Raw genomic sequence first — 27,062 nt, 5'->3', positions numbered from 1 at the left:
AAGGTTATCCTGAATAGGATATTGTAATTGACATGGCAAATATTTATGCGGTATATTGCGGTATATCGGTTTTCCATTTTTTTTAGTTCACTCAACTCGTGGACCCCACCATGACCAATTGGCACACAAAAAGTGCGAGAGAGGAGTCTTGAGTCGTGTCTGGCTGATACAAATGACCGTGCTTCATCCGTGGATTGTACGTGGTATGTTGTGAATTCGGCTGTTGTTGACGTGGCTGATGAGGTGGTTGGCAGGGATAAGTGGCGGGTGCCGGACTAGTTTCCTCATAGTACAACCTGCACTGGAGCCTCTACTGGCACCTCCGAAGAAGTCATCTTGTCTACATGTACAAATCCGTTGATCCCCGAGCTGCAGAGAATGCTCAATGTCAGAGAGAGAGAGAGAGAGAGAGAGAGAGAGAGAGAGAGAGAGAGAGAGAGAGAGAGAGAGAGAGAGAGAGAGAGAGAGAGAGAGAGAGAGAGAGAGAGAGAGAGAGAGAGAGAGAGAGAGAGAGAGAGAGAGAGAGAGAGAGAGAGAGAGAGAGAGAGAGAGAGAGAGAGAGAGAGAGAGAGAGAGAGAGAGAGAGAGAGAGAGAGAGAGAGAGAGAGAGAGGGAGAGAGAGAGCTTAGTACATAGCAGACTCAGCGGAGGACGTTCAGGTTGGTTGTAACTCTGAGTTTCATGCCGTCAGGCAATCATCAGACAACTGATACTCGGGTCTACCCAACAGTATGCTTTTAAACATAGGGCCACAAGCATAAACCAATTTAGCGCTATATCTACATGTACATTAAATTTTGTACATGTACCGTATGTAGTCTGTCTTCATGGCCAAAGGAACTGGCAACTGGGGGGGGGGGGGGGGGTGATAGTGATCACAGGGCTTACATTTATTTCATTTGTATTTGTATTCTAAAATTACAGAGGCTGTGCGCCTAAACCTGCAATAGTGCTCAAATGCCCGGAATGGGCAGAGCGTAGTACGCAAGAGGTACACAAAAGGAAGTAAATAGGCCTGTTTTTTGTTGTAACTCAGAGTTTCATGGCAAAAACCAATCATCAGACAACAAAGAAAAATCACAATGACGTAATGCCAATGATCATGTGATGCTGGCAGTTTTAACCATGCAGCCATGGTGGGCCTGGGAGACAGAACTAGAAGGAGAAAAATGATGTAAAGGAACCGGCAGGAGAGAGCAGTATGAAGATTAGGCTAGCGGCGAAACATCAATTCAACTCAGGTAGGCGCGGGCAGATTGGAACAAAATGCAGCACTCTAGTTCAAACGGGTATCACGAGACTTCAGCTCCTGCAGGAGCCGAGGCCAATGAGAATAGGCCTTGAATAGAGGGATTTAAAAGGATCGATGTTCTGACGAGAACATCTATACTAGTCGGCGAGCTATGAAGAGTAAGCGGGATTCACAGAAGCTTTTTTGCAATGCGACGCTATCTGACGGTTCAAAATCTGGTCTAGTTGGTGGACTCGATCGCATAACTAGTTACCGGTACATGTGCCCACAATTTCCATGTTACAAATATTTTATCACATTGCACATACATGTACCTACGGAAGAAGGAGAAACAAACAAAGACAAAACCAAAAACAACAATGGGTGTTTTTTCGCTACATGAGCTGCGCTGGTGAGGTGCGGTGGACTCCCCCGACCAAGGGTCTCGGGATCGGCGTACACAGCAAGCACCATGGGGGAGGGGGAGGAATGACGGGGAGAGACAGACAGAGACAGACAGACAGACAGACAGACAGACAGACAGAGAGGGACAGACAGAGACAGACAGAGAGAGAGAGAGAGAGAGAGAGAGACACACACACACACACACACACACACACACAGAGAACTTTAAGGGCGTTTGCTCCCCACGCCGGAGCTCGCGCCTTTCCGCCGACTTGACACTTGACTGACTCACGATTGCCATCCAGAGCAGACGAGACAGAGAAGTCCATCGAACCTTCTACTCGGCAAACCTGCAAGAAGGCACCAATCCCTACACGGTGTTCGGGGAATTCACCCCTCATCAGTTGAGCTTGAGTAGGCTGAGGAAGATTGTGCTTGAAGACTCTGGCTGAGTGAAGGGCACAACTGATCAGTGCAGTATACTCTCCAGGCCAAACCATCACCAGGGATACACACTTACAGAGACGCTCCGTTTCCAGCACGACACCGGCACATCTCGTGAACACAACACAAGATTAAGATAGCAGCGTGAGTCTGCGTTGTGGAAACGCGCAAGCTCGGGTACGCGGTGTGGGGAGCAAACACCTAAGTCGAACTAGTCCTTGCCTGTCCTTACAACCATCGCCGAAGTCGCTACAACTACATTTTTATCTCGTAGTCGTAGAGACTACAGACAGTCATGTAGTTTACGGATGAGACGTCACTCGTACAGACTGTCAGTATGATCGAAACAGCTCTATGATTGATTGATTTTATTTTACTTCGCAAGTTCAAACGGGTTCCTGGCCCAGTTACTAGTATATGAAAGCGAAGCATAGAATTTGCCAAAATCCTAATGAGCAACGGCATAGGCAATATTATCATAGAAGTAGAGTACTATGCGAGCGAGAATACTGAGAAGAAAGGAACATGTCAAAACCTGACGAAACACAACCTATTTCAGGCATACATAAGGAAGGCAGGCTAGCTTTTAAGCTAAAAAATCTTGCAATCTGGATACGGTGCGCACCTCTCTAGGCAAACTGTTCCACAGCAATGCTCCTGCGGTGGCGAATCTCGTTTGGCCACACCGACTGCGAGCTGGCTGGCTGAGCAGACCATTGGCATGCTGATGGCGCGTACTTCTGCGGCTGCATGCTGCTGGTTTGAGAAGCTGGGCTAGACGGCAAGGCTAGTGGAGTCATTTAGACAACGCCAGATGAAGATCAGGAGCTTTTGTTTAAAAAGTTCAGTGACGCGGTAAATCGAGTTGGCAGCCAGGAGGGGCATCGCGGAACATGGCGGGCTGCCATCAATGCATCGGATCGCCCGGTTTTGCATGGCTTGCAGACGCTGAAGTTGGGTCACGCGGAGGGCTGCAGAGAAGCAGCAGGTACCATTATTATCATATCCGGCATGACAATAGCCTTTACATATATCTTGCGCGAGCTGCGGGAGAGGCATCGACGGGCTCGCCACAAGGCGCCTATCTTCCTCGCAACTTTGGTCACTATGGCGCTGACGTGTACATCCCAACTCAGGCGGTTGTCAAGAAAGACACCAAGATACCGCGCAGACTTCACTATCGGTAGAGAGGTATCGCAGCACACGATAGAGACCTCAGGCCCGGCATGTTGCGGTGAGATAGTCATTACCTGGCTTTTGGAGGCATTTAAAAATTAGGCCGCGTGACTTAGGGACCGTCCGTAAATATCGAACATTTTTCACAAAACGAAATAATTTCGTTATGGGGTGGGAGGGGGTTGACCAATTTCGTTTCAGAAAACATTGATTCATGTACATGGCTGTTGTACATGCATGTATGTCAACATTTTTTACGTTCTGAGGGGGAGGGAGGGAGGGGTTGGGTCTAAACTAAAATAATCCAATTATTCGTTTGGTGAAAAAAGTTCGATATTTACGGACGGCCCCTTAAGCCATATCGCGAGATCAGTGACAGCTGAAGAGACGGATTTGGAGACTTCCCCAGCGGAAGCTTTTGAATCATACAGGGCAATGTCGTCTGCGAATTGCACGCTGGGTATTGGCGATGAGACCGATTTCACATCACGGGTGTAGACGTTAGGTGCAGTCAAGAGCACGACTTGTGGCCGAAGCGACTGTAACTTGCTGCCTGCGATCTGTCAGGTAATTCGCGAACCACTTCAGGGCGACACCAGAGATACCAACGTCAAAAAGGTCTTGGATGAGGATACCATGCCGGACTTTGTCAAAAGCCTTGGACATGGCGAGGAGGCAGGCTATGATCATTTTGTGGGGGAAATTGCCATACTAGTACTGTAGTACATGTACTTCACAGTCCTCACTGACCTCAGATCACTGATCAGGGCCTAGCCTAGAGTAGTAGTAGGCCAGGGTCCAGTACGCCGGCAGTAGGGAGTGGTGTTGTTGCCACTTGACTTGTTTCTGCTGGAAGGAATCATTTTCATCCCCCGGCCCCGGGGACCCATCTGTCGCTACATACACGTAGATCTAGATCTACTAGTACATTTGCCATTCTGGTACATGGGACATGTGTGGTCGGCGGTCAACTATCGATCCGTAGAGTCTACATACCAATGACGTCATTGTACATCACCACAATACAGTGTACGAGTACATGACTAATGTAACTGACCATGTAAGTATGCGCCGTTGATGCATGCCTGTCTTGCCTGATGCCCCTGATGGTCTGTAATCAGGGAGTCGTATTATCTCTAATATACTAGTAAGCACAGTCTCCAATAATAGCACGTCTCCAATAATAGAACACCTTGGGGCGGCATTCAAAAAATATAGTGCTCAGTCTCCATTTATAAGCACACTGTGTAAATTCATTATCTGTACCGGCGAAAAAACCCTGAAATGTGTGTGTCTGACATATAAATTTGGCATGGCAACATGCCTCTGAAATGAGGTTGAAATAATAATGGAACAGTCTCCGTCTCCAATAATAGCACGGGGCGGAGGTACATTGAAAAAATAAAGGACCGTGCTTATATTTAGGGCTCAAACGGTCACGGTTTTACCCCTGACGGTTAACTGCTAAGCTAACGGTCGGTTAACCGGTTATAACCTATAAGCCACGGCAATCCTGCGGACTCTTTTTTAACCGTATATTTGACTATACTCATTCAAAAAATGTACCCTATTCACCGCACACTTGTACATTCTCTTGCATGCTCATTCATACATACATGCACTCTCACACCAAGACTACGGCAAGAGACCAGATATGACCGAGTTGACAGCCCAGAAATTGCGTACGCGTGCGACAGCCCGCGAAAGTGCACACTTTGCAACGACCTGATACTTGAAAAATTGACTGAAAAGTTACCGCGTAACCGTTAGCTTTATCGGTTAACCGTTAATTCTTCGTAACCGGTCTGCAACCGGTTCGGACTAATCGTTTGAGCCCTACTTATATTAGAGATAATACGGTATACCGGTATATACGACTCCCTGTCTGTAATCTTTGCACCAAGCACAGCTAGTCGTTCGAGAAACAGTGCTGCTCAATGAAACCCGATCCAGTCAAGTCAGTCAAGTCAGACTGGATCGGGTTTCATTGAGCAGCACTGTTTCTCGAACGACTGCTTGGCCAATTGGTGCGTGTAAGATTATTAGTATTACAGACCATCAAGCATGCCAAGCATGCATTCGTACTTGGCTGGCCGTGAAATCCGATGCCCCCGTCCGTGCACAATGACTATGTTACTGCTACATGTGGTTTGACGTCACATACCGGTACTCAGTAATGCAGTAGGCTCTACGTAGTCTAGACTAAAGTAGAAGTACACGTAGCAGAGGAGAGAGAGAGAAGAGACTACAATAATGTAGACAGCTGGCGGATCAGGGTTGCGAAGACTATTGTATTACCTTTTGTAATGCATACCTGATTGTAGTCTGATGTCGTGTCTTCTCTACTAGTACTACATGAGATTGTATGATATTGAGGAACAAGTATTACATACACCTACGTAGACTTCTACCGGTACGTGGTTAGTATTTTCAGCACCTCCTGCCGTCCTGGACCACAGGCTCCAGTCACAACACATGACATGGTGTACATCATGACTGTAGCTTGTTCATCATACTCATAGCTAGCTTCTCAACCTGCTTTCTTGTTCTCGTCTTGGGGACGGCCGAAATCAGCCATCACTTCCACCTAGTATCCGCGGAGACTGCTGCTCACCGGATGCACTCTTCCCTGCTAGAAGTAGTATAAATCTGCAGCTCCATCCATTAGTTCCAACAGCCGAGTGCGTTTGTAGTGTGGAGAGTCCTAATCGAAAGTTTGTCTCTGCTGGATGATCGAGGAATGCATCGAGGCGGTCCAAAACAACTCCCGAGTGTGGACCACGGTTCTGCTCTATGTCTTCAAGCGGTAAGTGTTAGTCGAATGAAGAGCGTGATTTTCCCATGCAAGTTAGTTGTTGTTTTCCCTGAAGTAACCCTTATTTCATAGTTTGGAACACTATCTTTGAGTGCATGGGATGAGCCTCGGCGAAGTGACTTGCTAGCGCTAACTCATTCATTCAGTGTCACCGCAACGCCGGCTTTTAGTCCGTGGCTTGATCCTTGATACTAGTACTAATTACTAGAGTAGACTCCATTTTCGGATCATTTTGACTTCTATAAGACAAAGTACATCATGAGCGAGTTAACTACTTACAAGTGGTGAGCACCCACGGCGGCTTATGAGCGACGAATAATGCATATCGCATGTCGACCGCATACCGCGTACCGGATTGTCGTTATGTCGTCTGCGATAGGATGCCCGAGCTTGATCTCCAAGCGGCGAACGCAGAGATCCCGCGACGTGACTGGTGTCTGCACTGGTGACACCAAGAGGTTTATGTACTCTTGCCAAGTCTTGGTGACACTGACAGCATCATTATGATCTGATCAAGACTCGACTGAGAGTATAGTGCAGGATGGGACAGGGACTAGTACCGTACTAGTAGTAGATCTCTCTACGTAACGTCGTTGTTTTTTTTTTTTTGTGGCAAGTGTGATAAAGCCTCTTGTACGGGCAAAAGCGACACAATGATGAGAAACCAGGGTATGATAGGAAGATAATATTAAAAATACTACACAGGTGTGGACAATATGTCTCCGGAATGGCGAGAGTCACACTAAAACACAAATGGTTTTAGATCCGGCTTTCAACCACTGCCAGCTCCCTGAGCTCGTTAGCTGGACGATGGTATGCCGACCGAGACCCGTAACGTCGTTGTACTACTGTGAGTACTGAGTACTGTACTACTGAGTACTGTAGTCGACTCTTCACGGACTTTTCAGCCGTCTTTCTTGTCACTTTTCTGGATAGGAGTCGAGTAGACCTAGTACCTGCATGCTGCTACGAGTACGTAGAGACTCGGGGGCTTGCAAGAGATATCGACCGTACACTTCACTCAAACAAAACTAACTTTTTACTTAAAAAGAGTCGAAGTCCATAAACGGAATAAACGACGTATACGTAATCATGGTAATCAGCATGATCTGTATGTGTACGGGTGTTTATATGATCGATTCAAAAACGAAACACGTGTAGCGCCTTTCAGGGCACGTGGCGCCAGAAAAAAGAAGTGCAGTGCATGTGTTGACCGCGGAATCGGGAGTGCACATCTCCTTGACCATTTTCATTCAAGTCGAGTCCTAAAACTACTTTGCAATGGCCATGTTCTCGCATTGAGTGAGGCTGTTGTTCGCGTTGGAGGGAGTGGAGTGTGTTCGGGGAGATGGAGCTGCAGTTACTGGTAAGTGGCAATATGGGTATGGTAATGTAAGTAATTAGTTTTGTTTAGGAGTCTTATGATTATGATCCAGCCCCGGCCCCCTTCCTAGAGAAAAATTCCTATTCTTATTTGATTTTATCAAACTTGCCTTCTGCCCGTTTTCTCCCGGAGGCTAGAAAGTTACCGTGCAAGCCAAACAAGTACCGGTATTGCAGAATGGTTATTTCAGACTGATACAGCTGTACAGTCTGTTGGCACGTACAACATTATTGTATGCGTTGGAGAACTGCGAACAATTATTTTAGAATTGTTTCTGGCGCATTGTGATGTACATGTATGTGTAAAACGGGAATTAATTTGCATTTTGCAATGGATTTTAGTTTTGCCGTCTGCGTGTGTTTCCGTTTTTGTAAATCGGGAAGTAAAAACTCTGCGCGAATTTTCCGTTCTCCATTGACATAATCATTGCAGGCCCGCCGGAAGGCGGGGCGAAGTTGGTCCGGTTTGAGGGGGGAGGGGGTCCAGGGTAGGGCCCGGTGTAATATGCCCGAAACTTTGCTGAAAATGCTTTTGGGAAATTCTCGTAAACCTTGCCGAAAATGCTCCCAAACCTTGCCGAAAATGCTCGGAAAATGCTCACTTTTTTGTAATCCTCAGCACACTCCGTCAAAACCAGGGAGTCAGAAAATACTCAATAAGAGACTTGCTCGAGTCTGCCATGGTAAACAATTCATAAACTACTCAACAAGAAGCTAATCCACGGAATGCGGAAGTGACGTTCTTGTTTGGGAAGTTTGGGAAGTTATTCTTCTCTCAATTTTGATACACAACGGCCAAGTGCTCCGTTTCTCCCAAAATGCTGCATCACGAGCCCAAAGTGCTGGGTTCGCGGATTGTACCGAAAATGCTCAAAAAATGCCGGCATATTACACGGGGGCCTAGTCCAGGGGATGTCCCCTGGACATTTTCCGGCGGGCGAAGTTGGTCCGGTTTGAGGAGGGGGGGGGGGGGGGGGGTCCAGGGGATATCCCCTGGACATTTTTTGAAAAATCCGGTCGGAAATAGCAGAATTTGGCCCTTTCACAAGTTTTCAGAACCCGCTATACTACTAGAGAATAATTTTGCATGGATATCATCATTGATAATCAATGTATGACCTACTATGGGTGCATGTACATCTGTATGCATGATCGATAATACATTGTACAGTCAACTTCGCTAATAACGACTGCGGATATAACGACAATTCGCGAAAAACGACATAATTGTCATGCCCAGAGCAAAGTCCCATCCAACTGTGGCACATATAATGAGACTTCGGGTATAACGACACTTCGCGAATAAGGACACTTTTCTGATGCCCCGCCGAGTGTCGTTATAAGCCAAGTTGACTGTACATGACTGTATGTTGTACATGTGCCCAGAATTCCCCCGGTTTTAGGGCGAATCTCAGGGGTGACCTGAGCCTGAGCCAGAGTTGGTCCAGTTCCGGCGGCCCTGCATTGTGATTTCAGTGGTATGGTACATGTACAACGTCAGGCTGCTGATGGGTTCAATTGGGTTGTCCATGACCTTGTCTACTCTGTAATGAGTTTTGCCACATAGTGACGAAGTACATGTGCACTTGGCATAGCCAAGGCCCGCTGCTCTTTATTCCCGTAGCTATGCATGTATGTATGTATACTTTATTTGAATTCGCAAATCCAAACGAGCACAAATGCTCAATGACAAGGCAGCGAATATGTTATTATGTTACAGGGAAGGAGGGTTGGGGAGAAAATAAGGAGAAAAAAAGAGAATGGTAGATATCTCAATGAAGAGCGAAGCGTTATCAAACTACAAGTAAGCCAGCGAACGATAAGTCGATAGTTCTGTAACCCGCCTAATAAACTAAATACTTTTTTCATGCGTGCAGTGGACTGTCATTAAAACAGAAACAGAAAAATAATAATATGCAAAAGGCGTTATGAATAGAACTGAAGCCCTCCATGCTTGATATCATAATATGTATGTGTGTGTGTGGTCCGTCATTGTTTTCTGTGACCCGACTGGCCGTCGTCACACATGACTGATCAACTGACTGATGACATGAGCGACCAACTGTTGTAGGTGACGTGGCATCAGAGGAAGAGCTCGCAAATTCCATCAGAGGAAGAGCTCGCAAATTCCACGTCAGCCGCATACATAATTTGGGTTGGAAAATCAGTCCCATGTGAACTCAACCTTACCTTCCGGAGTAGAACATAGTCAGTCATTCATACCGTATGTTACATTCCGGTGCCGTATGTAACGCATGCTCACGTTAGTGTTTGCACCGATACGAGTTCAACTCAACATGGATAAACATCTTCTTGTTACCTCCTCCCCCTCCCCCCCCCCCCCCCCTTTCCCACTAATCAGCATGATACAATTACATGCTGCATGGACATGTGTGTATGTGTTTGTGTGTATGTGTGTGTGTGTATATGTGTTTGTGTGTATGTTTAAACGTTTGTGTGTGTGTGTGTGTGTGTATGTGTGTATGTGTGTATGTGTGTATGTGTGTATGTGTGTGTATGTGTGTGTATGTATGTGTGTGTGTGTGTGTGTGTGTGTGTGTGTGTGTGTATGTTTGTGTGTATGTTTGTGTGTATGTGTTTGTGTGTATGTGTTTGTGTGTATGTGTTTGTGTGTGTGTGTGTGTGTGTGTGTGTGTGTGTGTATGTTTGTGTGTATGTGTTGTACGTATTACTTGTATGTTAGTTGCTATGTTCGCTCTTGTACTTGTATGTGCCTCATCCTGTGCGTTCCAGTTGACCATTCTCATGTTCGTCACGTGTGCGAAGAGCTCACTCGTCGTCCTTCCTGGTGTTGTACCGCCAGTAGACCGTGAGTTTCTGCATGCAAGCGATACAGCTGAATGTGTGTGTGTGTGTGTATGTACTCTGAATCTGAGAGTAGTGTTGGCCACACACATGCACACACGTGCGCCCGCATGTGTGTCGACGTGAGGTCTGGCTCAATCCTTGCTGTAGTAATTGCAATCTTTGCGAGGAGCAAAAGCACATGTTTTTGCAGTCATCATATTCTTTGAATTCAATATACATAGCATTGGAAGTACTATGTTTCATTGTGATCCGTTCGGACGGTGACTCTGACCTCTGCTGATGGGACCTAACAAGGTTGAATCACTTTTAAAAACAACTGGCCAGAGGTTGAGTACATGTTCCTACATGTTACACAGATCCTCGACCTACTAACTAACTCCGTAGGCAGTCGTGTCTCGTCCTTTGTGGGCTTATCACTATCAGCGCGTCACAGAGAAAGAATTCCAACCTGGTAGCAATGAAAAAATTAATAAATTAAAATTTCTCCAGTATTCGTTAGTTTGAGGGAAAGTTGCAAACGGGAAAATTTCTCAAAGGCAGGCCCACACATACCTTGCGAGATTACTGAACTGACAAGCCAGTGAACTGTCCATTGAACCTCAACCTATGAGCAAGGAGTTTGATGTTTAGGGGCCGTCCGTAAATATCGATGTTTTTTTAGAGACGATATTCGTTCGTATGGGGGGGGGAGGGGGTTTTGACGCTGTTCGTTGTTTTTGGCGGAAAAAAATATCGATCTTCACATACGCTATTTTTAGGTATGCACCTTGTACTTGCTTGTCGCGGCTCGTGCACCATGCAGCATGCAGGCACTTGAACCTTGTGACTTGTACTACTGCTAGTACTGCAGCACGTATTATGTACCTACCTGTACACACAAACCGTTCAATATAAAAAAAATATCGGTCCACTGCATAAATGTATGCATGTTCATATTAGAGGGGGGAGGGGTCTGGGGAGATATGAACAAATATCGTCTCTAAAAAAACATCGATATTTACGGACGGCCCCTGATATTTAAAAAATCTATTTCAACAAATAAGCGGACTAGCTACATGTAGTTACATGTAGGGTGCATTACTATGATGACACTTCAAAGTAACTGAATAGCTTTCCGGTACTGCATTGTTTCAGGATGTTGGCCCTATGCTTCGGACAGTGTTCGCGAACAGTTGTTCACCAGACAAGTCCGCAACCAGAGGACGTTCTATCGTACGACCGAATCGTTCTGGTGTGCCCACACTAATGGCTTGACTGGCAATGTGCTCAACCTTGAGGATCTGCGTGACTACAATCTCGTTGATCAGCCGAGTAATGCCCAGCTGGTGCGGGTTCAGTGGAATAATGGTATTGTGGCCGTTCACCGAATGGGAGTCAACTCCAAGTATGACCTTGACACTCGCAGTAAGTTAGTTCATGCCTTGCTAGTCACTTTTTGTTCAGGGAACATTGGCTGGTGTCCATCCAGATTGTTTTGCCCTAGCTCCGTTGTGGTAGCAATTGTGTGCAATAGACACACTTGCTACAAGTTGTGCAGTACGCTGTGAGTTAAACAGGAAATGACATGTACTGTCAGGGCTCACCACGACCTTACAAAGCATGCCCAATGGTCATTTGGATTTGACCAATCAGCGCACGGCAAAATGAGCTATTTTTTGCAATTGTGGGGTGTTTTCTGAGCTTTCCTTAGCTGTATTCGGTGGTTTTAGACATTAGGCCATTGTGGATTAGTGTCCAGGTTTGTCTTTGGAGGGGTACTGTCCCAAATATTTCGATTTGGCTGAGATCGGATGGTAAAATCAATCAAACTCGAAGACTTGTGAACAAGTGAATGAAGAGAAAATTAGAAAATCAGAGACGGTAAACCGATTGCGAGGCTAAATAAGAAATGTATTCCAGAAAAATGTCACTTTGCTCGCCAGCTGCTTGGACTAGACCGCCGAGTAAGTGTGAGAACGAAGTTCGACAAGATGCTCACGCCACCGGTTGATGAATGAAGCACAGCGTGAACGTGCTCGGCAGAAACAATTCTTCGTTTGTCATGCCTAAAAAAAATAAGAAACCCCAAAGACATGTTTTAGCCGACTGCGGCCCATGTACACATACCGGTATTCTACTTCCCAAACATACAAATTGCACACATGGAGATCGTGAAGGGCCAGACCTGTTCATGAAACTCTCAGAGTGATATTTGATACACATTGGGGGGGGGGGGGGGGGCATCTAAAATCAGGATTACAATGTTGTGCGTGTCATCTCCCAGTACTGTAAAACCGTAAAGTTTAACGACCAAAAAGTTCAAATCGTGTTTGTATTTTTGGCATGATAACATGCAGAAAGTTTAACGATGGCTACCTGGCCACTCATCTGTATGCGCATCTTTACATAGACATCTCAAACCGGGTTCACGATAACGTTTCTTCGAATAACGAAAAAAATTGGTCGTTAAAACGTAAGACTTTCCGGTTTTACAGTAGTTTGCTGCTCACTGGTACAAAGTAGGTACAAAGTAGGCCGATAGTTTTTTTGTTACGGTTCCTCTTCAACTTTTTTTGGGTTTACTCTCTTGTTGTTATCATGGATGCGGCTAGTGGGGTTCTGAGCACTTGTGCGTGTGGTTGTGAGACTTATCCTCTCACCTCCACCGTTAGGCACTGAATTTGCCGCTGGTTTTACTGGGTGTTAGCAGTCGTGTTGGGTGTTAGTTCCCTCGGGAACGGACGAAAATTTACTTTCATCTATTTATATTTTATGTCTTCTAGTGGTTGTTCGTACGTTCCCAGCTATGTCTACATAGGCATGACATCTTCCCTTTTTCCCTACGCAAACATAGACACACACACACACACACACACACACACACAGTCATTATACCTACTGTACATTCAGCATTGGTACATCTTGCCTGGGCTGTGTCCTACAGATTTTAGCTCCGGCGTGCTGGCCACGTTCACCGCTGTGCAGCTGCAAGCGGCCCTCCGGCCTGGAACGGTTGTTGTGCCAACACGATACAATTTCCCATACACGGACTGGCTGGAGATCTGCAATTCCGGTCTGACTGGACTCTCACACTCAACGGGAACATACCACTCGTACAACAATGCACGCCGCATAGCTGTGGTCGCATGGAAGTCAATCTTTTCCAACGCATCCACACTGGGATTCCATCGCTATGGAAATGGAGACTTTGATCTGTGCTTCAGCGGTGAGCATAGACCCCTACTGTATTGCCTGTGCTACTTGAAGGCAGGATTGTGTTTGGTGTTGGTAGTAGCCCTTGTCAAGTTGAGAAAGAACACAGTCTGGTTTGACCAAGAAGTGGGCTACTGAATCATTGGGTTGCTAGATCCGATTATAACCAGTCATTTGATTTTTGCATGCCAGCTATGTGAAAGAAGGCGACAATGCGACAATGCGAGTACTGTTACTTTTTTTAAGTATATCTAGTCGTGTTTGGCTGCCTATGTATGTAATTCCATGATTCTTTCCCTCGCCACCGGGGGAGAGAGACAGAGAGACAGAGACAGAGAGGAGGCCGATGACCAGTTTTGGGCTGTGAACATGATTGTGTAGTGAACATGTAGAGTGAACATGTGTGTTTGTTTTTGATGTTTTTATGTGCATTTGTATGCCATCTGCTGTCTGTTAGGATGTTCCGACTTTGGCCAGTATTCATTGAGTGACTTTGGCAGCCTATTCCAGGTTTGCTCGATACTAGCACCCAGCCCAGACCTGCTCCAGTCGACACCGAATAGTGAGGTTACTGTTGGTCACCAGTTCGTCGTCATTCCACCTCACTTCGTTGGTATTGACGTGCTGAACGCCACGAGCAGATCAGACTTCATCTACATTGCCAATTCCAGCTACGAGAACATCACGTTCGTCAATGCCCTCTCCAGCAGTATCTGCATCTATGACAACGCGGCGTGTCCGAAGTGGGCAAACATGCGCCTCGCCGACTTACTGGCACTCATGCCAAACGGTTCAGTGATCTCCAGCCTTGTGCCGGGCAGGTGGAGAGGCAGGGTAATCTGGCCACCCGGCACGGTTACCACCCAGCAGCCAGGCAGTCTGTTCGACACATTTCTATCGGCCAGCATGGGCGAGAATATGACGTTTGACTACTGCTTATCAAGTAAGCTCACAGCTAGAAAAACTAAGTGTATATGATAATGGCGATGTGTGGGCAAGTTTGTGTTGCGTCCTGTTTGCGAATGCAGTCATCTTGTTTGTGAATGCAGTCATCTTGTTTGTGAATGCAGTCATCTTGTTTGTGAATGCAGTCATCCTGTTTGCGAATAGTCATTCTGTTTGGGTGTAGTTGCATGTGTAGTGTTTGCATGCACTGCACACCTTATCAATGAAACTGTGCATAGTATAGTACAGGGCTCCTGACTGAAATCCGGGCTCATGAATAAGCTAGTAGTGTCCTGCAGCCATGCGCAGGCCAGCGGTTGCAGGTGAGCGACTCCGAATCAAGCCAGCGCTATCTGACTCACACTGTCCGGATTTCATTGAGCAGCACTGTACGTCTCCATGGTTACAGCATCTGGTTTTAGTCAATTTGAAATGGGATACTAGTATCATGACTGTGTGAGATGTTGGTCAGTGTTGTAACTACAGGTCTACTCTCCATATAACGTAATCTCTGGGACCACGCACAAATTATGTTATATCGAGAGTTATGTTATGTAGAAAACCGTGTGTCAAATACAAGATGTACCTCAAAATGAAGGGTATTACAAGGCAGGTTCAACCGTGCAAACATATACACACTGTACCACCATCTACATCAGATACCATCAATGCCGCGGAATATATGCACAATAGGACTAAACTGGCTAGCTACGGCTACAGCTTGATCGTACCGCGCACGTGAATCTACGTTGTATCGAGAGTGCGCACGTCGGGGACCGCGCCACAGGGTGCGTTATGCCGAGGTTTACGTTATGTAGGACTAAACTGCCTAGCTAGCTACCGCTTGATCGTACCGTGCACGTGAATTTATGTTGTATCGAGAGTGAGCACTTCGGGGACCGTCGTAGCATGTGTTGTGTCGAGGTTTATGTTATGTAGGATTATGTTGTGTAGAACAAAATTTGTATGGGAGTGATGCTGTTTCGGCGCGGGATTTGATTTTTTTTACTTACTAGCGAGGTTTATGTACAAGTGAGAGTTGTTATATCGAGAGCAGACCTGTAATACTTACACTTAGTTACTGCATGCTTGTGGCACACAACAGTCACAAGCAGCACGAGGAGTAATTATTGCTTCGCGCTCTATTTGACTGTAGTGATTCTCGGCTTGTAACAGTGCTCGTGACACATACACAATAGGACGGATAGATTGGTCAGGCATGATGTGCACAAGGGCAGCCCCGATACCTGTAGGTGACGCGTCACACTCCAGCACCAGTGGGAGCGTAGGGTCGTAGTGAGCCATGACCGGAGTGGTGGCAAGGAACTGCTTGACTTTGTAGAACGCGGTTTCACAATCGTCAGACCACGCAAATGGGGCATCTTCATGAGAGAATTGAGAGGGCTTAGCAGTGTGGAGCTGTTGGGGATGAACCTCCCGAAGAAGTTAACGAGACCCAGGAAAGAACGTAGAGCAGAAACATCAGTTGGCCTAGGGGCATTCATGATTGCAAGAACCTTATCGTTCTTGGGTTGTATGCCTTGCTGACTAACAGTGAAGCCAAGGTAACTTACCTGCTGCTGAGAGACGGCGCATTTCTCGCGGCTCAAACGAAGGCCTGCTTGTTGAAAGCGCTGTAGAACGGTACGGAGACGGTCATCATGCTCTTGTTGTGACTTGCCGGAAATCAAGATATCGTCGAAGTAGATGACGACACCAGGAATGCCACGTAAGATCTGTTCGATGGTCTTCTGAAAAATAGACGGAGCAGAACTGACACCGAAAGGCAATCGAGTAAACGCAAACAATCCCTTGTGCGTTGAGATAACACAATAAGACTGGCTTTGTTCATCCAAAGGTAACTGAGCATAAGCCTGACTAAGATCTAGCTTTGAGAAGACCGATCCCCCAGACAATTCAGACAATAGGTCGGTAGGATTCGGAATCGGGTGCTGGTTAGGTTCTATGTGCTTGTTTGTCGTAATCTTGAAATCAGCACATAGACGGATAGAGTTGTTCTTCTTACGCACCGTGACAATAGGGGAAGCCCAGTCTGCATGGTCAACAGGTTTGATTACCCCTTCAGTCTGCAATCTCGTCAATTCAGCCTCGACCTTGGATTTCAATGCATAGGGCACAGGTCTTGCGCTGAAACTCCTTGGGGCAGGGGAACCTTGCAAATGAATAGTTGCTGTATGACCCTTGATAGTTCCCAAACCCTCTTGGAATACAGATGGAAACTGAGCCAAAATATCGTTAAGGGAGAGAGCGTTGGCTTGAGCAGTACGGAAATCTAACCAGTCAACTACAATGTGTGACATTCAGTTACGACCGAACAGGGGCTGGCTTGATCCCCCTACAACAATGATACGATCTTTGAACGAATGAGACTCATGACAGACTGAAACGGTACACGCTCCCTTAACGACTAGGGGATGTCCACCATAAGCATGCAAAGAAGCGGAGCTCTGTTCTAAAGAGATATGGGAAAACCTCTCTTTCCAAACAGATTCAGGGAGAATAGAGACTTCAGCACCAGTATCTACCTCCATCGTGCACGGAATATCGTTAATGGTGACATCAATGGTAATCGGTGGGTGTTTCTGTACTTGCTCACCAATAGCACCAATCGCAAAAGACTCACTTGTATCCTCAGGTTCGACGTCGATGTCGATGTTGTTAGTTGCTCGGGACGTACAGCATGACGCGAGGTGACCAACTTTCTTGCATTTGGTACATCTCTTGCCACGGGCAGGACATTGAGGGTGGTTTGCGAGATGATCGGGTCGGTTACACCTATAACACAAGCGCTCAGACGACGCTCGATCATCAGAAACAGAAGAGGCAGAAGAACGATTCATAGGGTTAGAACGATTGACAAAATGAGGAGAACTGCCAGGACGAGATCCAGACGCAGACGAGGCCTTACTTGCGATGGCGTTCACCGACGGCAATGTTTGTTCAGAACCCATAGCTGAAGCTTGACGTTGGGTTGACTCGAAAATTGCACAAATCTCTAAGCAAGTGGCCAACGTCAATTTCGATTCTTGAAGCAATTTCTTTTTTAGTTCCACATTTCGCATAGTTGCCACCACGTGGTCCCGGATCATATCATTGGTGACATCACCAAAATCACAAAATCTAGCTTGTTGCCGTAAACGTCCAACAAACTGACTGATACTCTCACCGGCTTTGGGGGCGAGCTGTCAAAACAAGTGTCGCTCGTAGATAGGGTTTGGCTCGGCCTTGAAGTGGTGACTCAGCATGCGTGACGCTTCCTTGAACTCGTTGTCATCCGCCGGAGGATTTGCTGCAGTATCGGTGAGATCGTCAAATAAATCTTGAATTGTTGGGCCTGCGGAATGTAGTAAAAGAGATCTCAAACGCTTAGTGTCAGAAATACCCATTCCTTCCGCCATGTATTCTTTTTACGCGTGTTGAACTGCGCCGACACCCACGGTCAACTGGGTACTCACAGCTCGGAGTGAGAATAACAAGGATGCAGTTTACAGGGTTATGGGCCGTTACACGCCCGATTGGTTGAGAGACTAACCTCCTCTCCCCTGACTCACTTGTGAGGTCTGCATTCGCCACTAAGGTTAACAGGCATAGTGGTGGCCTGCGGATGCGAAGGCTAGTTTGTGTGTTTCTGAACATTCAAGCGATGCCGACGCGGATCCCGCGAATATATTATATATATATATGTATTCAAAGCTGCGGAACCATTTCTTCAAGCGTTGGCCAACCTCCGCAGGAGTACCTGACGAGTCGAACGTAGGTAGACGATTGGACTGACCCTCGTGGAGATTGAAACTACTAGCCATCTTCGTCGCCAATTGTTGTAACTTACACTTAGTTACTGCATGCTTGTGGCACACGACAGTCACAAGCAACACAAGGAGTAATTTTTGTTGGTAGTTATCATTACGAAGGTAAGCAAGAGAATGACCCGAGGATGCCCAGAGCAACCAGGTAAGGGCCAGCAGCCATGATGAGAAATACCGTAGACATGCGCGAATGGAGAAGATTGTACGAAGTGAAAGGAGATAAGATCGTACGAAGAGGCAGCGAGAGAGCAGCATGCAGCGACGGCAATACGAAGTGAATGCAGTCTATAACATTGGTCAGCATAGTTTCAAGTTGGAGGGGGGAGGGGGGTGGGAGAGATTTCTTGGGTGTATGCTATTGTTCCGTATAGTGCTATTCCCCAGTGGAACAACAGCACGCATCCAGGAATATTGCATCCTCAGACTCGTTGTCGTGCTGCGGGACAGCTCATAAAGTCTTTTTTCAACTTGGTAACGTGTGTGCATGAGGCAAGTGTGGGTTGTTGAACGAGAAACTCTGTCAATGGCGTGTCGTGCACCGTTGTGTCAGCACACGTGCAGCATGGTGTAACACTGTCGTTTCACGCGCGGTGTATGTGTGTACGCGTTCGTGCACGTGCCTTGTTTGTGCCTTGTTTGTGCCGCTCCCTCTCAGGCTCAAAATGGACCGACTGCCCTCGACCACGTAAGTTTGAACCGGAAAATCAGCATTGTAGTTCTATGTTCTATGTGCCTGGTTCATTGAAAGCAGCGGTCACAAATTGTAGAATACAAGGATGAGTAGAAGACGGTCTAGTGCTGCTGCTGGTACTACGCCATGTAACTTACAGTGGCCGTCTGTAGATTTCAAAATTCAAAGCCCATCGCAAGAACAGTCATTTTGTTCCTCGTCGGAGGTTTGTTTTGCTCAGTGCATGTCTGATCTAAACTCACCCACCCAGTAACGAAGTTGTTTCGTTTCAAGAAGCGTCTTTGGACTACTCTGGCTAACCAAGCTATAGTACCAGCAGGAGGGCAAGAATGATGATTCGGGGAACATCCAGGCTGGAATTGCTGCACAGATTTAGGAACATGTAAGGGTGGAAGTTCCAGAAATGGGAACGTTTCCTCAAACTCTGAGAAATTACAGGAAAATTGCGACGATAACAAATCTAAACCCATCCAAACATACAATGTATGGGGTTCTACAAATATTTTCGGCTGCAGATATGAATTTTAAGAGCATGCCAGGCTAATTTAAACCCTCCTTCCCAGCAATCTTAGAATAGCGATGTTTCTGTAATTGATGCGCTAAGGCGCTGACTGGATTACTGTGTGCCTCTGTGTTGTCTGCTTTTCTACATGTCCATGGCATCTTTCTAGTGGTGCCATCACCAACAGACGCACCAGTGTAAGTCTAGCTTGCTGTATTCCAACTCTGCTGTCTCACTATACTACAGTCCGTTTCAAAAGATTAGCAATCCTGGCGATCGCCCGCGGAGTTTGCCGTCTTACCGTACGAGCACTCGAGCGCTGCCTGGAAAAACTCACTGTGAACTCGAAGAAATATTCCGCGCGAAAGCAGGAAAATGACAACTCACTCACGTTGATACAGTCATGTACGTCTGGTTTACAACAAACGAGTTCTTCCTCGTATCGATAATGGAGTCAGAGAGGACATGTCGAAACGAAAGTGTTGTAAATGTTGACGAGCGGCATGGGTCCCAATTCCTTTTGTGACCAAATAGTTTCTTTGAGCTGCGATGCAATTTACTCACCGTGTGACGAAAACGACATCGACACAGACTCATTCCCAAGGCCATGACTTGGCAAAGCTATCCGTGTGACTTCGACGACATTTTGAGGAAAGCAGACGCCTGTGAACGCTGATAGAAGACGGCGTTGACTGCTAAATTCAAATAAATTGGCGATCTTGAAATACTAAAATAAATCTCCAAAAGCTACAGCGCGATGACTTCCGTATTCACTCACACCATTTCACTGTCGTGGGTGTGTTCACATGGTGTGAGCCAGTCAAGTGTCAGTCAGTTCGGCAGGAAGCGCGAGCTCCAACAACAAGTCGTTTGGTGCAGCCATCTTCTTTGTCTCGTACCAGCTTTATCACCAAAACCATGAAAAAAAGGTTGACTTGAGGATTTTTTTTACCAATCAACAAGCCTCTCGAACGGGCAAAAATACGTAGTGTGGAACAAAACCTATAGTATAGATAAAGTGCGGACCTCAACAGGAAAATAAAAAAGGGAAATATGCGGACATGAGGGTCGCGCGCAAAGAGTTATAAGGGGCACATGTGAGCAGGAAAGAACTACACTCGTACATCGACGGCCTCAGCATTAACGAGAGAGGCAAGGCAGTCCACCGGTGCACGCGAGGGGAAGAGGGAGCGACTTCCACGGATGCACGTGACGCTAGCACGCACAAGGGCAAAGCTAAGGCGGCAGCGGATAAGGGCCATGGTTGTCGAGCATGGCTCGCACGTCTTCTCCGCCAGTAGCGATGCGATGCGCTTGTAGAGCGACGAGGCGCACTTGCTCATGCCACCCGTAGTGGAAAACACTGCAGGCACGAACGATGCGTGCTCCACCTCACGGAGTCGCTGTTTGTAGGACCGCTTCTTAGCATTCTCGTGACGGACGTAAGTGGCCGGGAGGGAGAAGGACTGGTTTGAAGGCGCATACGGGTTGAAGACCCTGACATCGATAAATGTGCGTTCAAACCGCCCTCCCCACACTCCGTTGGCTGCTACATCCAGACGAGCATTGTCGTCAGTGATACCAGTGCGGAGGCGAAGTTGTTCCCCTTGAGCGGCTGTAAGTGAGACTCCACTGCGACATCCGTGGCGACACGCTTCAGCAGGCCAGCAGTGACGTCTCGGATCTCATTGTGTCGGATGGAGGGATAACCTCCTGTTGGGCACGACAGGGCATGTGCGATGGAGAAAGGACTGCCACAGCCACAGGTCGCCAGCATCCTGGGAAGTCTCCAGTTGTAGCGAAGGCTGAGGGCATCCCTGAACTCGCCCTTGGAGAGGGCGAAACCGTATCGGCTCAGTGGTCGACACGTTAGCCAGCTTGAGGCGCCGCGCCCTGCGGCTAAGTCCATCACTCGCTGCTTGTCCGGCGTCAAAGATGCTTGCAGGATAACGGAGAGGGCACAGGTAGCATCACGGGAGCGGGATTGTACCTCTCTTTTGGCAGCCCGCAGAGCATGCGGAGCTCCACCAAGCTCGAACTTCTGAGTCACTATGTTACGCTGCGGGGATTGGGCGACGTGGCGGGACCCGTTGTACTGGTCGGACAGCTCTGCAGGGTTAACCATACCGAGACCACTGTGGCGGCAGGGGAGAGACAACACACCACGGTCCTTGCTGTTGATTGTTTGCCCGGTGATAGCAGGGATGAGCGTCTCCGCAATGGCCTTCTCCAGCGGCTCCATGGCTGTGGCTGTGGTCGGCATAGTGCGGCAGATGAAGGCCCACTTTCCCTTCAGCCCTTGGGTGAAAGCAGAGTAGGTAGCGTGAGGCTGAGACATGGCAATGTTGGAGAGGTGGTTCACTTGCCCAGTCCAAGACTGCACCTTGTCACTTAGGAAGTGCTCTGCGAACTGAGGTGAGCCGATCGCGGCACCAAGATTCCGGCATCCTTCTGTGCGGATTTTAACTCCTGTGCCGGCGAACAACTCTTCCGCCCAGTCCAGGTAGGCTGGTTTGACGAATAGACTACGCTGGGTTCAGATTGTAGCCGTAGGAAGGACCTTTCTCGGTAAGGCCTCCCCACCACCTTCGCAGCGGCATCAGCTTTCCACTGGCTCCTGCATCGTCGGCAAACCACTCCTGAATGGCACCCGGTGTAGCAACAGACTTAAAGGGGCACTCCGGGAATTTTTTCAGTGTTGTGTTCTCTTCATGGGGGCCTTATATGGCCCCCAAGGAATGGGGAATCGCGAAAACTAGACCGAAAAAGTCGATATATGAAGCCAGGGAGGGCCAAGTTTGTCTCCTCTTTTGATGGTTTTGATGACGTCACGTGTGCTTCACGTGTGCACGTGTGCGCCACGTGTGCTTCACGTCACGTGTGAGTTCCCTTCGGGAACGGACACGAAAATTTACTTTTACTTACGTGTGCTTAGGGGCCGTCCGTAAATATCGAACTTTTTTCACCAAACGAATTATTTTAGTTTAGACCCAACCCCTCCCTCCCTCCCCCTCAGAACGTAAAAATTGTTGACATATACATGCATATACAACAAAAGTCGCTAGTGTGTCACTTCTCCTATGGCCATGTGCATGTATCGAACTTTTCTGAAACGAAATTGGTCAACCCCCTCCCACCCCATAACGAAATTATTTCGTTTCGTGAAAAAAGTTCGATAATTGTGGACGACCCCTTAGTATTCAAATTCTCTGCATTTGCAGATCTTAGTTGTCTGAATTTTCTGGTGATGAAGAACGATGTTTGGTCGACATTCCCAAGCTTCACAACTGCGGCCATACTCTAAGGAACCTGAAGGACCTCCTGAGGTGTCCCTGGTAGAAGCGCAGCCTGATGAGGGCCAGGAGATTGGAGCGGACGACTTCACTGGTCCGAGTACGAGGATCCCGAAATTCTCTATACGCCGTGAGGCATATGGTCAGAACAGTTTTGTTTAGACAAGCTGACGCGAAGTCGGGGTGATGTGTAACGCATGTCAAAGGGCTGTCAATGCTAACAGCTGCAGCGCTCTCTCGACAGCAAAGGTAATCGACTGCCCTCTCTGCATCACCCCACATTTCTGGCAGGAACACCAATCGTTATTTCCTTGTCGACCAGTGAAGTCGTCCGCTCCAATTTCCTGGCCCTCATCAGGCTGTGCTTCTACCAGGGGCACCTCAGGAGGTCCTTCAGGTTCCTTAGAGTATGTTCGCAGTTGTGAAGCTTGGGGATGTTGACCAAACATCGTTCTTCATCACCAGAGAATTCAAAAAACTAAGATCTTCAAATGCAGAGAATTTGAATACTAAGCACACGTGACGTCATCAAAACCATCAAAAGAGGAGACAAACTTGGTCCTCCCTGGCTTCATATATCGACTTTTTCGGTCTAGTTTTCGCGATTCCCCATTCCTTGGGGGCCATATAAGGCCCCCATGAAGAGAACACACCACCGAAAAAATTCCCGGAGTGCCCCTCTAAGCAGTGGTAGAACACCCAGGGCGTACATTGGCATTGCAATGGGGTCGCCCTGGGTGGTCCCTTCACTGGAGAGAATGGTTTCCCCACCGACGAAGAGATGTGCGGGCTGGCGGTACGTGTTGATGACAATGGGGGACATCGCTGGGCTGAGGTGCTGAATGTTACGCATGCAGGCTTCCCGGTTGAGCGTATTAAAATCGTTCGAGGCATCGGCAAGCAGGATGGCCTCAGTCTCCTCGTCCTCAAACACGGTGCACTTGGCGTGGATGGCCGCCTCTACCCCGCATTCGTGCCCGGCGCAAAGCTGCCAGCTGCATCTTGGATGTCGTCTCGGAGGAGAAGGAGGATGGCCTTTCCGAGGATCCGTCTCAACACCTCCCCAATCCCGATTGGCCGCACTCCTGGATTCTTGTTGAGGGGAATGAGTCGGCATGAGACATATGCCTCCAGTATGGCCGGGTCAACGTAGGTGCTCGCCAGGCGATGTGCACAGAGGGCCATAGAGTTGAGAATAGGTTAGGATTTGAACTCACAACTTGGTCAGCAGACAGCATTCATAACCACAAGGCCAAAAGGAAAGGATAAACCGTGGGTTTTGATAAAAAATCGATACCAGCTTCCAGGGCAAATTGTAAACCATGAGAAAAGGCCAGAAGCCTGGCCGAAATTCTAATTCCTTAACGGCTGGTCCAATTGTTCCGAAACCTTCACAGAACAATTTGCCGTGCCCTAACAAGCCCTTCTATGCATTTTTTTGTCCGGATTTCCCTTATCTTGATACTTTTTAAGACCAAAACCTGATTGCTACTCTTTTTGAAACGGGCTGTAGTACTAGAAATGTGATTGTTGCTCCTGCCCGTGTCCCGTCTCCTTGCCTCTTTCTGGGGTCTTCCCAACGTGTTGTCTCCTTGGTTCGTGCACTATACTGCTACTGCAGAATTCTGGGGATTGAGACGGGCGGGGCGGGGTGGGGGAGGGGGACTGGGGCACAGGACCGTACTTCGTGAAGTACTCAGTACCAGTGAATCTCCCTTTGGTAAAGTGTCTGCCGTGCCAGCTAGTAGGTACAATCCCATCTGATTTGAGAAATACATTTGATTGCATACAGGACCACCGTGCCACCTACAACTGCTCCGCCTCAATGCACATTGGATCTTGTCGAACTCTTCTACGTGATACTTGTGCCTCTGTCGGTAAGCACTATTGCTGCAGTGCACTTTCACAAGTGTCAGCCAGCAAGGCAATGCACATGTGCCATTGTGTGACTGGGCGTGAAGTTGCCCCAAAGCCATAGACTGCCCATACAGTATTAAGAATGCTCATACTGTGCTCAAACTGTGCTCAAACTTTGCTCAAACTGTGCTCAAACTGTACTCACACCCACACCCACACTATACTCACAAATATGCTCACAATGTTCACACCGTGCTCACATTGTGCTCACACTGCGCATCTAAGTCAGAATCTGGTAAATGACACTCCTTCCCAGCAAACCGAGGACTGAGACATTGGTGACATTTTGTGACATTGGCGCGAAGCTAGGTGGCAATGTTCATAGCTCTGTTTATTTGTTTTGTGATGTTTTTCAGGCAGTGTGCATCATTTATTTATCACTTCGCAAGCCAGGAAAGCCATTCCGCTTGCAGCTGAAGCTTTCTCCTGTGGCGTAAGTGTATGCATGTACATGTGCGTGGACACTCGACTTGAAGCACACCTCTCCTCTCTCATCAAGTGACGAGAATGGCATCAACCTTTGACTTTCTTCATCCGTTCTAGCCCCCCCCCCCCCCCCCCCCACACACACCCTCATATTATTGTGTTTGTAGGTTGCAGATCTCTGCACTGCGGTCTGGCTGTGTTTGCAGTGGTGTAGTGGTGTTGCGATGCTCATTGTCCCCTGTGTGTTCACTGCTCTTCTTGCTGTTGTTGTTCCAGGCCAGTCAACTTACTGGATTTCCGCATCGACCGGGTGCTGATTGCCGTGGCGTACATTGCCACTGTGCAGATTGTGTTCCTGATGTTCACTGGTAATCTCCAGCTGCACATCACCACTGCTAACTCTGTTATCCAGCAAAAGTGGCTTAGTGGTAAGTGGGTTCTAGATGTTCCTCTTTACATCTCAGCCACTCCGGCACTAGTGACGTGTGTATGCATCTGTGCTGTCAAGTACCGCGGCGGAGTCCATCACTGCCGCTCTTTGTCGGTCATGTTTTGGATGTGGGGTTCTGTTTGTAAATTTACTTTTCTTCCCATGTCTACGTAGTATGTTCTGGCCACACCATGACCTCTCTTCCTGCTTTCTGTCACTTTGACAAAGGATGATATGGTGCCAGGTGTTCCATGTTACACCAGTAACTGAATTGAGTGATGTTCTTTTTCATGCACAGTTGCTGTGACCATACTGTTGACGCTGGTCATTGGCTTCAGTTTCTACGTTGTGTTTGCTGGAATGACTACTCACCATCAGCCGGAGGGCACCATCATGGGCTTGGTTTTCTCCATCTTATTGTGAGTCCATGGCTACTCTGTGTGTGTGTGTGTGTGTGTGTGTGTGTGTGTGTGTGTGTGCGTGCGCACGTGCGTGTGTGTATGCGCGTGTGCGTGTGTGTGTGTGTGTCTCTCTCTCTCCCCTTTCCCGGGGAGACAAGCGTGACCAATTTTGGCGGTGAGCAAGTACAAGTGTGTGTGTGTGTGTGTGTGTGTGTGTGTGTGTGTGTGTGTGTGTGTGTGTGTGTGTGTGTGTGTGTGTGTGTGTGTGTGTGTGTGTGTGTGTGTGTGTGTGTTTGTGGTGATTGATATCATATCAGAAGAGATATCAAGTACATGATCAGTGTCCACATCGTGATCCTCTCCCAGGCACAGAGAGAACAGCACATTTTACGAACTGTGTGCACGAAACAAAAGATGGCTCAATAACACTTTCAGTCCTGGTGTTGTAACAGTGGGAATTGGTCCTGGGTTCAATTGGATATATTATATTTTTGCTCTGAGGCCAATGTTAGCTAAAGCATATGTTAGATGTCTCTGCATTGACCAGAAGTAGCATGCCAGGTATGTGTAGGTGAGTTTTCGAGAAGTAGCATGCCAGGTATGTGTAGGTGAGTTTCGAGGTGGATTTCACACTGAAAACTTGGATTACACTTCATTCAGAAATGAGCTTGGTAACTATGTTCTCTTTCATAAGTTTCATTCAACTTACACCGGCAATAGTTGCAATGTTTACAATGGTTGACTGGTGCGTGTTGTTGTTGTTGTTGTTGTTGTTGTTGTTGTTGTTGGCTACCCCCTTTGCTGTATGGCAGTATTTTGTTCTACAGTTTACGGATCTCATCCTGCGTTGCATCCTCGCAGGTAGGCCTCAACCAGCAACATGTCTGACATCATTGACATGCTACTAGCTATAGAGGTTCTTATGCGATGATGTCATCATTTGAGGTGTTTTGTATGGAGTGATAACACAAGCATACACTGCTTTGCCACTCCATGCAAAGCATATACATTGGTGTCATTTGCACAACCCTCTATAGTGTGCATGGTTAGCGATAACCTCAGGTGACCTTCGTTTCCATCGCCGTCCCAACAGACTACAGTCCATTCATAAAAAGATGAGCGCTGGCTCTGGCGAGCTTCCGTATTGCGCGATTT

General features: G+C 47.5%; 2 protein-coding genes and 1 long non-coding RNA gene across 5 annotated transcripts in view; 2 read left to right on the top strand and 1 right to left on the bottom strand.

The window, feature by feature from the left end:
• Positions 1 to 161, top strand: part of LOC135805409 (uncharacterized) — a 72,530-nt gene extending 72,369 nt beyond the window's left edge. For both annotated transcript variants that reach the window (XM_065319438.1, XM_065319437.1), the window contains exon 25: positions 1 to 161. This exon is cut by the window's left edge and continues 614 nt beyond it. The gene's annotated coding sequence lies outside the window, so the exon portion shown is untranslated.
• LOC135805417 (uncharacterized) overlaps positions 1 to 6,529 on the bottom strand; it is a 10,582-nt gene extending 4,053 nt beyond the window's left edge. The window contains exon 1 of the long non-coding RNA XR_010551140.1: positions 6,351 to 6,529. This is a non-coding gene — a long non-coding RNA (uncharacterized LOC135805417). The remainder of the gene's footprint in view (positions 1 to 6,350) is intronic.
• Positions 5,682 to 27,062, top strand: part of LOC135805410 (uncharacterized) — a 47,762-nt gene continuing 26,381 nt past the window's right edge. Inside the window, exons 1-12 of one of the 2 annotated variants that reach the window (XM_065319439.1) lie at positions 5,682 to 6,062; positions 10,209 to 10,284; positions 11,418 to 11,687; positions 13,207 to 13,488; positions 13,933 to 14,418; positions 18,903 to 18,932; positions 19,610 to 19,637; positions 24,526 to 24,610; positions 25,007 to 25,083; positions 25,353 to 25,504; positions 25,805 to 25,925; positions 26,720 to 26,768. In XM_065319439.1, the coding sequence (XP_065175511.1) occupies positions 5,997 to 6,062; positions 10,209 to 10,284; positions 11,418 to 11,687; positions 13,207 to 13,488; positions 13,933 to 14,418; positions 18,903 to 18,932; positions 19,610 to 19,637; positions 24,526 to 24,610; positions 25,007 to 25,083; positions 25,353 to 25,504; positions 25,805 to 25,925; positions 26,720 to 26,768 (1,722 nt within the window). In that variant the 5' untranslated portion in view covers positions 5,682 to 5,996. Of the gene's footprint in view, positions 6,063 to 7,294; positions 7,438 to 10,208; positions 10,285 to 11,417; positions 11,688 to 13,206; positions 13,489 to 13,932; positions 14,419 to 18,902; positions 18,933 to 19,609; positions 19,638 to 24,525; positions 24,611 to 25,006; positions 25,084 to 25,352; positions 25,505 to 25,804; positions 25,926 to 26,719; positions 26,769 to 27,062 lie in introns of those variants that run through there. The other variant, XM_065319440.1, reaches the window with a different exon arrangement.

Source organism: Sycon ciliatum, chromosome 1 (assembly GCF_964019385.1).
Source record: "Sycon ciliatum chromosome 1, ocSycCili1.1, whole genome shotgun sequence".
Classification (NCBI taxonomy): domain Eukaryota; kingdom Metazoa; phylum Porifera; class Calcarea; order Leucosolenida; family Sycettidae; genus Sycon; species Sycon ciliatum.
The sequence above is the reverse complement of the archived record's forward strand: the minus strand, read 5'-3'. Positions and strand labels throughout refer to the sequence as shown.